Raw genomic sequence first — 13,303 nt, 5'->3', positions numbered from 1 at the left:
AAATAATAACCAGAATGAATATGGAAACATGTCATGCTAGTGAAGAGATCAAAGATATGATAGATACAATATTTAAATCCCCATAAATTTGTGCCACATTTAACATAGAAGGCGTTGAAGATACATTTAAATCATGGCACTTATTTTTCTTCACTTTTCTGTCAATAAATCACACTAAAAAGAAGAAAAGAAAGTTATAGGATTTGAGTAAGGATGAATGAAAACAACAGAAAAATAAACTTGCAGCCAATTCATTTCATTCCATCACTTCACATTCTCTCTCTTTTCACTCCACCAAGAAAAAAAAATACAAAAAAGGAGTAAAATAAGAACTTAATCTGAACATGGAACACACACACACACACACACACACACACACACACACACACACACACACACACACACACACACACATCAGGAGCAACTAACTTTTTCCACCAATCATTCCTTGCCTTTTTTTTTTTTATTTATTTCTTTCCTCTCACTTTCCTCCTTCTCCTCCTCATCTTCCTCTTCCTCCTCCTCCTCTTCATCTTCCTCCTCCTTGACACAAAGCAAGAGTGACAGGAGGCTCTGGAGTAAGGCTGGATAACAAACACTGATACTGGGACAGGTACAGCGGGACAGTGAAGTCTTGCAAAACCTTTCACACTCACTTCCACAAATCTTAAGTGTCTTTCATTACATTGGCACTAATTTCAAGTCACGTTACAGAAAATTCAGTGCCTTTCATCACATTAACAGAGATTTTACAGTGTCTTTCATCACATTAACAGAGGATTTACAGTGTCTCTCATCACATTTACAGAAATCTTAGTGTCTTTCATCACATTGACAAATTTTACAGTGTCTTTCATTACATTGAGACAAATCTTAAGAGTCTTTCATCACATTTAGTCCTTTAATTTGGAGGACAGGTGACACTATTGGTTGTGTTGTCAGAAGGAGAAAGGAACAATTAGATTTGGTTTGGTAAGGTTAGATGGCCAAAAAAAAAATAAATAAATAAATAAAAATAAATGAAAAAATAATAAAAAGTTGGAGATGGTATGAAGAGAATGATGTGACATAAATTAGGTTAGGTTAGATTAGGTTTTGACCAGCAATGAGACCAGGAAACACCAGAGGACATTGTGTGGCTGTCATAGGAAAGAAAACAAGTCCATCAAACCAAACAACAACAATAATAATAATAATAATAATAATAATAATAATAGTAGCAGTGACAGTAACAAATTCTCCGATCAAATTAGCCAATGAGAGAAAAGACACTTGCAAAAAACACATGTGGAAGCGAGTATGCAAATTTTCTCCCTCCTGACCCAAGTATACACAGGTTAGCAGTGTATGCATATGTACAGATGATGAACAACTACATAGCTACACACACACACACACACACACACACACACACACACACACACACACACACACACACGTTATGTACAAAATCACACCTAGGGCTTATTAGGTTATGCATATAAGAGTCATTTTTTGCTGTAATAGATCAGAGCTAAATAGATCAACAATATCGGTGGTGGTGGTGGTGGTGGTGGTGGTGGTGGTGGTGGTTCATTCCTCCTTCAACAAAACTAAACTCAATCTTCTAAAATATTTTGTTGCCTTGTTCTCACTGTTATAAAAGGCTGCAGTGGAAGTTATTGGGGTTTTCAAGGTTCTAGTGTAAGTTATTGGGGTTTTCAAGGTTCTAATGGAAGTTATTGGGGTTTTCAAGGTTCTAATGGAAGTTATTGGGGTTTTCAAGGATGTAATGGAAGTTATTGGGGTTTTCAAGGTTCTAGTGTAAGTTATTGGGGTTTTCAAGGTTCTAGTGTAAGTTATTGTGGTTTTCAAGGTTCTAGTGTAAGTTATTGGGGTTTTTCAAGGTTCTAGTGATAGTTTGAAAGGCTGTACTGTAAGTTATTAGGGTTTTCAAGGTTCTAGAGGAAGTTATTGGGTTCTTTCAGGTTCTAGTTATAGTTTGAAAGGATGCAGTGGAAGTTATTGGAGTTTTTCAAGGTTCTTGTGATTTAAATAGATTGTAGCAGAAGTTATTAGGGTTTTCAAGGTTCTAGTGATAGTTTGATAGGCTGCAGTGGAAGTTATTGGGGGTTTTTCAAGGTTCTAATACTAGTTATATAGACTCAAGTGGAAGTTGGTAAGGTTTATGAAGGTTCTAGTGAGTTTGAAAGGCTGTAGTGAAAATTATTGGGGTTTTTCAAGGTTTTAGTGATGCTTAAATAGATTGTAGAAGTAGTTATTTGGTTTTCAAGGCTCAAGTGACAAATTTCATAGACTCCAGTGCATGTTATTATTTCAAAGAACGTTTTTTGGGGGACCCCAGTGACAGTTTTACAGGTTCTAGTGGAAGTTATTTACACTCTCAACGTCAACAACCTGGCAATATTTCAAGACACCACATTTAAACTGGAGAATTTCCATAACTAGAGTCAAAATTTTTAAAACAAACCTAAAACAAAACTTTCAAAGCTGTCACGAAACTTACACCCTGAGAGAACACACACCAGCCGATCACCAAACCAACACACCAACACACACCAACACCAACACACCCACTTAGACTGCCACTACACACCCCATAACAGCATAAGAGGGATGTGGCAGGGACAGGAGGGAGGAGGCAGGGAACAGGCAGGAGGATGTAGGAAAGGTAAGGAGATTTTTCAGGGACTAAGGAATGGAGAACAGTGGACTTGGGAGGGAAATCTGAGGCAGGGAGCAGGGGGCAGGGGTGAGGCAGGGGGTAGGTAGGGGGCAGGGACTCAGGAGCGTAGCAGGGTCTTTTGCAGTACGTGAGCATCGGCCGGTTCGATGCGTTTGTAGTAGTGTTGTTTGGTCTCCACCACCTCAAAGCCAAACTTCTTGTAGAAATCCAACGCTCCGTCATTGTTCACCTGCACGTGTCTGTAAGGAAAGGTGCGTCTCAGCTGGTGTTGTCTGTAAGGAAAGGTGTTGTCTCTAAGGAAAGGTGTATCTCAGCTGGTGTTGTCTGTAAAGAAAGGTGCGTCTCAGCAGGTGTTGTCTCTAAGTGCATCTCAGCAGGTGTTGTCTCTAAGGAAAGGTGTGTCTCAGTTGGTGTTGTCTGTAAGGAAAGGTGCATCTCAGCTGGTGTTGTCTCTAAGGAAAGGTGTTGTCTGTAAGGAAAGGTGCATCTCAGCTGGTGTTGTCTGTAAAGGTGTTGTCTCTAAGGAAAGGTGAGTCTCAGCTGGTGTTGACTCTAAGGAAAGGTGTTGTCCGCAAGGAAAGGTGCATCTTAAGTGGTGTTGCAAGCATAGAAACATTCAGATTTTTGGTGTTGCCAGCACTGAAAGAAATGGTGTGTTTTAAATGGTGTTGTCTGTACGGAAAGGCAGATTAAAAAAGGTGTTGCAAGCATAGAAACATTAAAATTTTTGGTGTTGCAAGCACTGAAAGGAAAGGTGTGTCTTAACTGGAGTGTCTGTAAGGAAAGGTGTGCCCTAAATGGTGTTGTAGACATAGATACATTAAGACTTTGGGTGTTGCAAGTATAGAAATATCAAGACTGGGTGTTGCAAGCATAGAAACATTAAGGCTTTGGGTGTTGCAAGGATAAGAGGATGAGAATGTGAGACGTAGTAGGTATAGAACATAAAGAATTTTGGGTGTTGGTAACATTAGACGATGTTGTTTTGTTTCCAAGTATGTGTCAACAATATACAAAAGGGTCTGAGTCACTACAGAAATTTGTTTGCAGAAGATGTGAGACTTTTGAGAGTAATGAGGAACAACGAGGACTGTATGGAACGACACAAAGATACTGACAAGATCTGGGAATGGAGCCAAAAATGGATATTAGAATTTAATACAAGGAAATGCCATGTGATGGTAATGGGTAAAAATAACAGAAGACATACATGGGAATACAAAATAGGAGAAGAGATTTTAATGAAAAAGAGAGAAGAGAAAGACTTGGGAATGATTATACAAGACACCCTGACTCCTGAAAGACACTTAAATGGACTATTTGCTTCAACATACAAGACACTAACTAACATCAGGGTGGCATTCAATTACATGGATAAGAGTATGATGAAAAAGACTGATCATAACCACTATGATAAGACCTAGATTAGAATATGTGGCAGTAGTGTGGTCACCATACAGGCAGAAAGACATCAAGAAAATAGAAAGAAACCAAAGGACTGCTACAAAGATGGTACCAGAAATAAAGGATCTTCCCTATGAAGAAAGACTGAAGGAAATGGAGAGGAGACCTAATAACAATGCATAAGTAAACCATATGGCAAAGATAGATAGACAAGACCTGGTATCACTGACAGAGGGTGGAGATAGACGAACAAAAGGACACTCTAAGATCATGAAAAATCAGTGTTTGAGAAACATTAAGTTTACTTTTCCACAAAAGACAATGGACATCTGGAAAGGATTAAGTGAAGAGATTGTAGCAGCAGAAAGTGTGCACAAATTGAAGGAGAAGTTGGATAAAAGTAGATATGGAGACAGTGACGGTCACTATGAGCCCCGCTTGAACCCTGTAAAACTACAACTAGGTAAATAACACACACACACACACACACACACTTCTTTTCTAAACACCCACACATACATACACATACCCTTAACTTTCCCCCAATACACACACACACACACACACACACACACACAGACTCACAGGAAGATGGAGTTAAAGTTTCCTTCCTTCTCGACAAAGTTAAGGACATGTTCGAGCATCTTGGTGCCAATGCCCAGCCTTCTGTAGGGTGCCAGGCAGCCCAGCGTCATGATGTACAGGCGGCGCTGGCCCTCCTGCACATCCACACGGCAGCACACGCCCCCCACCACCATGTCATTGTAGTACGCTGCCGAGAGGTGGGCTAGGTTAGGTTTGATTAGGTACTACTACTACTACTACTACTACTACTGCCTTAACTACCTCTTGTCTTTCCCAAAACACATCTTAGTTAAGTTAGGTTACTACTTCTATTAATAATACTCTTCTACTAAACTAATTAATTAACTCTCTCTCTCTCTCTCTCTCTCTCTCTCTCTCTCTCACAACAACAACAACACACACACACACACACACACACACACACACACACACACACACACACACACACACACACACACACACACACTGGCTTCACAAGCCAGATGACCGGGGTTCGATTCCCTGGCCGGGTGGAGATATTTGGGTGTGTCTCCTTTCACGTCTAGCCCCTGTTCACCTAGCAGTGAGTAGGTACGGGATGTAAATCGAGGAGTTGTGACCTTGTTGTCCCGGTGTGTGGTGTGTGCCTGGTCTCAGGCCTATCCCAAGATCGGAAATAATGAGCTCTGAGCTCGTTCCGTAGGGTAACGTCTGGCTGTCTCGTCATAGACTGCAGCAGATCAAACAGTGAATTACACACAAAGAAACACAGAGAAAGGCTTAGGAGTAATGGTTATGGATGACGTCACTGGGAAACCACATCAGGGAAACTTAATTATCTAATCTACTCAAGAATATAAGAGTGGCATTTTCATACACTGATGAGGATATGCTGAAGACTAACTATGATGATACGCCCAAGGTTGGTTTGGTCACTGAGTCTGAAGGATATTAACCCCTTCAGTACTGGGATGCATTTTTTCCTTGAATTTTGGGTATGATTATATAATTTTACTTGTACATTAGGAAAGGTCAATGGAGGTCAGAAGATGAATGGCCACAGTCTTCACCATTCTAACCCTCCACATGAGTTTCTGAAGCTGTATAAAATCACCGAATAGTAAGCAGAATGAATATGGAAATGCTTCATGGAACAGAAAGGGTTAAAAAGCTAGAGAGGAACCAGCAGACTGCAACAAAGATGGTTCTGAAAGACCTTCCTTATGAGAAGAGACTAAGCCTGGATCTGATGCCCCTGGAACAGAGAATGAGAGGAGACTTGGTTGCAACGTTCAGACTGACAGAAGGAATCAACAAGTATGACAGAAAAGGCTTGGTAATGTGTGGTGAGTAATCGTGCAGTTCCAGTGGGCCTTTTTTTTCTAATATTTTGTGGCCCTTGGCAGAATTCCCCCTTGCATTAAAAAAAATAAAAACAAAATAGCTAAATAAAAAAAAAGACGGGGAGGGCACAGGAACAAACTAAAGGGCACACAGAGGAGGGACATGAAGAAATACAGTTTTCCACACAGAACTAATGAAACTTGGAATGAACTAGCCAGGGAAGTGACCAAAGCAACAACAATACTTAACTTTAAGATGAAGTTGGAACATTTTGGGGGATAAAAGAGATGGGACAACACCAGCACAGCACCCCTCCTGTACACTACAACTAGGTAAACACACACGCACACACACACACGCACACACACACACACACACACACACACACACACACACACACACACACACACACACACACACACACACACACACACACACACAAGCTTGGCCAGTTCTCCCGCCTCCAGGACATCCTTGTAGAACTTGTCGTTGTAGCTGACGGGGAACACCACCTGGTTGAGGAGCTTCAGCTGCTTGATGTTGTGGGGCGTTACGTCACCCAGCTCAATGCGACCCCTGGCCAGAGAGAGAGAGAGAGAGAGAGAGACAAATTGATATTAATATTCCATCATTTCACTTGTTACTTTTTCTTATTTCATGTTATTATTATTTGATGCAGAGAAAGAGAACAAGAGGAGTAAGACTTCACCTAACTACCCTTGGAGTTGAAGCATGCCTGGCTATTGGTTTTGCCATGTGAAAAGTTTCAAGTTCCACACACCATAAAAAAATTGCATAATAATGACCGCAGGTACAACTTAAACTGCTGCAACTCACACTAACCTAACCTAACCTAATGTAATCCAATCTAACCTGACCTAACCTAACCATACTTTACCCAATCGTCAATTCTCTCCCTCCATACAATACAAGCACCTACACACATGCACACACACACGCACGCAAGCACAAACACACACACACATTATTCACTCAAAATTTAGGATTGAAAAATAGAAAAAAAGTTATTCCTACACCATCCAAGGCTTTCCTCTCTCTTTTTGCTTATTTTAGGGACTGGCACCTCAGTAGGCCTATTTTTTTTCTTTAATGATTTTGTTGCCCTTCAGTGATTACCCATTTCATATAAAATTATTACCTAACCTAACCTTACCCATATTAATTAATCTATTCCCCCTACCACTCCTCTCACCCCTGCCCCTCACACCTTCATGACCCCTACATAACCATCTACCCCCTACCCCTACCATCAACCATTCCCCTGCCAACCTAACCTAACCTATATTACCCCTCACCCCTATGACCCATTTCCACCACTACCGTTCCCCTTCCTTCCCTGACCCCTGCCACACACTCTTCCCTGACTCACTGCCACCCTGCCTAACCTACCCTAACCACGTGACCTGACCATGACACACACACACACACACACACATACACACACACACACTTATATTAGAGTTAGAGAGTGTGAGTGTGTGAGTGAGTGTGTGGCTCTCCCGCGCGCACTCACACCTCTCATAGGGACTTACTTCCTCATGTTGGCAGGGAGAGGAGAGGGAGAGGAGAGAGAGAGAGTGGTGAGGCGGTCAGTAGTCAGCTCAGTGCACCACACAGGAGGCTGCCATCATGGTGAGCCGGGCTAGTGACGTCATCTTCCCGCCATTAAGCTGCTCGTGACGTCATTCTTGCGTCACTGCCCTGCCAAACCTTAAATTGCTCATATAATTGTCTATATGTACTCTCAAGCACTTTACTCCCTCGCCATAACTGTTTGCAAGGGAGCAGTCATGATTTTTAGGGTTCTCAAGACTGTTTATCCTGTAAATGTTGTGGAAATGTTGCTAATCTGTGACTGGAGCCGTAAAAAATACTTGAAAACCTGTGTTCCTTCACTTTGACTTTTGCAAGGCTACAGATGTGATTTTTAGAGTTCTCAAGACTATTTCTGCTGTTAATGGTGTGGAAATGTTGCTATTCTGTCCATGGAACCGTAAAAAGTACTGTTGAAAACCCTTGTTCCTTCATCATGACTGTTTTCCAAAGCCACAAACAGACAGATAATGTTTAGTCGGATTTTCATGAGTGTTTCTCCTGTCAATGGTGTGGAAATGTTGCTAATCTGTGACTGGAGACGTAAAAAGTACCGTTGAAAACCTGTGTTCCTTTATTCCGACTGTTTTGCAAGGCTACAAATATGAATTTTAGGGTTCTCAAGACTGTTTCTCCGGTTAATGGTTGGAAATGTTGCTAATGTGTCACTGGAACCGTATCAACACCCTTAGAGACGCGTACCTTTGCTTGGAGCCTTGTTAGAGTCAGTGGGCCTGGGATGGGTGACATTCGGGGGACCCATGGTGTGTCCTCTGAATTTCGCATTGTTTTAATCAAACAATCATAACATGTACTCATTCAGTGTCAGCCAGTGTGGGAACAGCTTGACTCACCTTTCTCGCCATATAGCCTACGTAATAGGTATAGGCAAGCAGAGCACTATAGCTAGGTTATCTCCATGGATATGCTAAAGGCGGCGCATCTCTGCAGTACGTTCGCTATCAGGAAGAGTTCAACACAACATGCAGTATGCCGTGCTGCAGTGACAGTAGTCAGCAGTGAGCAGTGAATGAACGGTGAGTGAGTGAGTTGCGCCTTTTCACTCGTGCTGCACGTGTTTCCAGGAGGCGTGGTACACGTACCAAGGCAGTGTTTGAGGCAGCTCCTTGCATGCCATGGCGGCACGCAGGGCAGGCTTTGTGTCGGCAGCAGCCTTGCAGTGGTCACTGTTGTGCTGTGTTGTGCTGCGCATTACAGAACTTGTTTTCATTTTTTGAGTGAGAAAGGAACAGAAGGTTGGCAGGTGGCGCTGGCCTCACCAAGAAAAACAGTGAACAAACTCTCTCAGGGAACATCCCACACATGGACTCCAGACCGCCCCGTCCCCGCCCTGCACAACACCACGCTCCACACTCCACCACTTGTGATGACAACACTCACAGTGATCACCACGCTGTGCCGCTGCTGCTCCTCACCGACACCACAGTGTTGTGACGCGCTTCCAGCCTTTCAGCGCCAGCACAGCAGCACCGTGCCGTGCCGTGCCGTGCCGTGTCAGACGCACAGGGAGGCTCAGTGTCCGCTCCGTCAGCCAAGAGAGACAATGCAATGTGAGACTGCACTAACAGCAAACCACTAGCCGCTGGTGTGCGGCTCTGAAGGAGACATCCTGCCATCCTGCCGCCCTATTGCCTGCCATCTTATCATCTTGCCGCTTGCTATCCTTCATCCTGCCATGGCGAGGATGCCCGGCCTTCACAGCGGCAGGTCATTCCCCTTCACTGCAGGCGGCTCGATCCGTGGTGCGTCAGTGGAGTTTTGTCATTATTATTGCTCAAACTTTGTCACCACAGGAACAATTTGCAGCCCCATCCAGGCCGGTGTGACAGGCGACAGGTGACAACAAGTGACACGTGACAGGGGAAAGGCGACAGCCATGCCTCAGGTAAAACAAACGTTCCATCCAATTTTTTTTTTTTTTTTTACTTTCAAAAGACAAAATACCAAAACAAAATATAACGTTCCACGTTATTTGCATTGTAAATAAAGAGGAGGAGGAAGAGGAGCAGGGGCAGTAGAAAAACAGTAGGAAATAAGGAAGAGGAAGCGGCGGCAACGGTAAAACTGCGATAAAAAAAAAAAAACAACATTTACTTTAGCCCCCCTTTCAATGCTTGGTTTTCTATGTATTATTTTCCAAACATTAGAACGCGACAACATTTAGTTTAGTCCCCGCGTTCAATTCTGCGACATGCAACAATTAACAACACATAAGTAATGCATGGAATGTCTTGAAGCATTTACAAGATGTGTGCAGGTGTGGTGAAGGTTTGGTAAGTGTGGCGTGCGTGTGAGTGTGTTGGTTTGGGAGTTTTTCAAGTTTGCGTGTGTGGGTGACCCGGTGCCTTCCAGTTTACCGCCCATCCCAGAATTAATACATTATGAAAGGCACATATTAACCCCTTAAAGTGTGTTGATTAAGGAGATGAATCAAGAAGCCTGTACTGTGTGTATCAAGAGTATAGGACACGGCCATAACTTTACAAGCTGGTGTGTATTGACGTAAAGAATTTTGAAAAGTTTGAAAGCAGTGTTTTAGAGTGAGGGCGAGCCAAGGCAGACTGGAGTTACGAGTGATGGTGCCAGTGCCTACCTTATCAATCCACTCAGCAACACACACACACACACACACACACACACACACAGCATCACCTTATATCGAATGAAAAATATATAGGCCAACTCACACACACACACACACACACACATTAATATGGTAAATAAGGACGAAGAGAACCAGGAAGGGAAGACAGCTGGGAGGCTCCAGCCATCGTGACGTCACGGCCTGGCGGGGCGGGCTGATGACGTCACGGCGGGCTGATGACGTCACGGCCCTGGCTTGGCCTGGCGGTCTTATATACGTTAACGTAAATAATTTTGAAAATGACCCCTCGAAAAAACGCCGCCAGACCAAAATGCTCTACATATTCAGACTTGGTACAAACTTTAACTAATAACAAAAATATAAAGGGATTCCAAATCCCAGTAATAATAAAGATCTTTTAAAAGAACTGTAAATAAAATGTTGGAACCTTGACCCCCCATTAGAAAAAAATAACTGTCTGCCCATTTTCATTTTCAAGGAACGAAACACACTTAGAAAAATATGAACAGTCTTTTCCACCACTGTAGAGTGAGTTAGAGCCACAAATAAATAATTCACATGGGTATCAACAAAAATATTATTGGAACATTAACACCTTTAGAAAACAATTGTACTCCCCACTAATTCCACTAAACAGGAAAGCGAAACACTTTAAAACACATCAACTATTTTTTAAAAATAATTACAACTTGATACCGTCTCAAACAAAAAATTTTCCTGGTCGTTCCTGAAAATTTGGCGCCAAAAAACGTCCTTATTTAACACAAAAACAACGCCAACAACAACATGCTGTGCCTCACACACGCACGAAAACCGCTTTAAACACAACGAAATACTTGTAGAAAGCATCAAATCTTACTATTCAGCACAAATAAACTATCCAGGAATTAAAGAAAATAGTCCTTGATTCTGGCTGGGGAAGTAGGCTGGGGTAGGCATATCCAAGATGGCGGCGGGGCCGTGGAGGGATCGCCACCCCCCTTGTATCTCACTTAAACCTTCACCAAACTTAAACCTGCCCATGGCGGGTGTATCTCAATGGCTGATATGAAAGCTTAGTAGTGCAGCTGCATGTTGTGGCAAGACAGGCGTATAATACTGAGAGATAAGGCTAGAAAAGGCTGATAATTGAGATATCTAAGATGGCGGCGGGGTCGGGTGGAGGGTCCCCCTCTACCGCACAAAAACCTTCACTAAACTTGAAACAGGCCATGGCGGCTGTGCCTGAAGGACTAATATGACAGCTTAGTGACGCCGCTGCATGTTGAGGCAAGACAGGCCTATAATAGTGAGAGAAGGCAGGTGATGACGATTAATAGGGACTGACAGGCCGCCACCTCGGTCCTTTTGCATCAACAATTCATTAAATATCGTCACAAAATGCTAAATGGCAAGTAAACAACATCGAAAATATCCAAATAAGGAATAATGAAGCTTAACCTCCTCACCCAGACACTTAAAAATGGCACTGAAGGCATTTGATGATTTATCCGAGTTATCCCTTGGCTGTGGCCTGCCTTAAACAGCAAACAGACGCGGTAAGGCCTGTGTCACTCACTTTGATAGCGTAGTCCTGCTTTTGTGATTTCGTTTCGTGGCTACAGTCCAGCATCAAGATGATTCGGAGACGTGGAAACACTAGCGGTCTTGTTATTGTCACTAAAACCTTTAAAACACTCGTGAAATCCAGTGTCGCTTCAACCAGAGCCTTTTAACTGTAGGAATCTGTTAATATGTCACTAGAAGAGTCTTATGAACCCGTGTCAGTAAGTAGCAGCTTTCCAGTAAAACAGTAACGGCAAACCAGCTCATCTCCTACCCTCACGAAAGAACCGGGAAAACTGAAGTACTGAAGACTGGAGGGTGGGTCACGGGTGGGTGGGGCCCTGTCTGGATCAGCACAGCAAGTTGCCATAAAAACCAGCTTATTATTTGAAAAGAAAGTTTGCCATGAGAGTGGTATTGATACTACTACATAGATAGGTAGTACAACTTGTCCTGTACTTATATTCGTAGTAATGCTGTAATTGTAATGATATAAGTAGGTATAAAGTAATGTGAATCATGGTTCCTCACTGTCAGGAACACTATTAACTAACTAATGACATGATAGGAATGTCTTAACTAGCATATGACTTGTTACTATGCGCTTGTTTCTTCGTAACCCCTTCAGTACCATGACACATTTCCATATTCATTCTGGTTACTATTTGGTGACTTCATACAGCTTCAGAAACTTACGTGGGGGGATTAAAATAGTTTAGTCCATAGCTATTAACCTTCTGACCTTCATAGACTCTTCCTAATGTTAATGAAATATTCTAATCACACCTAAAACTCAAGGTAGATAAGCGTTCCAGTACTGAAGGGGTTAATGTGACGGTCACCAAGTAAGCATTGTTAAAGAGACTCGAGGCGACTTACGATATTTAAAGACTCAGCTACATATGATATTCTTAAGCATAATGAAAGTGTCTGCCGGTCTCTCTCTCCCTCCATCAGACAGAAGACAAAAAATCGGCCCCACGGGATCACTTTTACTCAACTGCCATCACAAGGCCTGGAACACTTTACTCGTTTTGCAGTAAAGTCATAGTTCCCGCTGACAGCAAGCCCCACCCACACCTTTTTTTTTTTCTAATCGGCAGGTGATGTACCCCACTCCCTTCCTTCCCTTCTCTCTCTGACACACACACACACACACACACACACACCAGGCTACGACTTGTTACTATAACCTTGTTTTTTTTTATACATCAACCACCAAGCAAGCATAATGTGTCTGCCTGAGTGCCTGTCTCTCCTTCCATCTAGAAGATAAATAAATAAACAAATAAGTAATAAAATAAATAAGAATCGGCCCTGTAGGATTACTTGTATTCAACTGACATCACAAGCTAATCATTTCTAAACACAACAAACTTCAAACACGCGTGCTTTGGGGTCCGAGGGGTCTCCAAGCGCACGAGTTCGAATCCTGTCCAAGGTCTGAGTGTAGGTTGGGCTTCCTCACTCGGGGCAACGGTTTCCTAGCGGGTGGGCTTTGAAATAGGAGGTAGCCCCAA

The 13,303-nt window shown here is 42.8% G+C and overlaps 1 protein-coding gene across 1 annotated transcript; it reads right to left on the bottom strand.

Moving 5' to 3' along the window:
* Nucleotides 1-235: 235 nt before the first annotated feature.
* Nucleotides 236-11,997, bottom strand: LOC123511884 (probable N-acetyltransferase san). Its single transcript, XM_045267944.1, has 5 exons — nucleotides 11,797-11,997; nucleotides 7,552-7,729; nucleotides 6,438-6,574; nucleotides 4,676-4,862; nucleotides 236-2,925 (listed from the first exon to the last, which is right to left on the bottom strand). The coding sequence occupies exons 2-5, from the start codon at nucleotides 7,557-7,559 to the stop codon at nucleotides 2,784-2,786; spliced, it is 474 nt and encodes a 157-aa protein (XP_045123879.1). The 5' UTR covers nucleotides 7,560-7,729; nucleotides 11,797-11,997; the 3' UTR covers nucleotides 236-2,783.
* Between the last annotated feature and the right edge of the window lie 1,306 nt (nucleotides 11,998-13,303).

This window comes from Portunus trituberculatus, chromosome 32, assembly GCF_017591435.1.
Source record: "Portunus trituberculatus isolate SZX2019 chromosome 32, ASM1759143v1, whole genome shotgun sequence".
In the NCBI taxonomy this organism is placed as follows: Eukaryota; Metazoa; Arthropoda; class Malacostraca; order Decapoda; family Portunidae; genus Portunus; species Portunus trituberculatus.
This window is presented reverse-complemented; position numbering and strand designations above follow the sequence as displayed.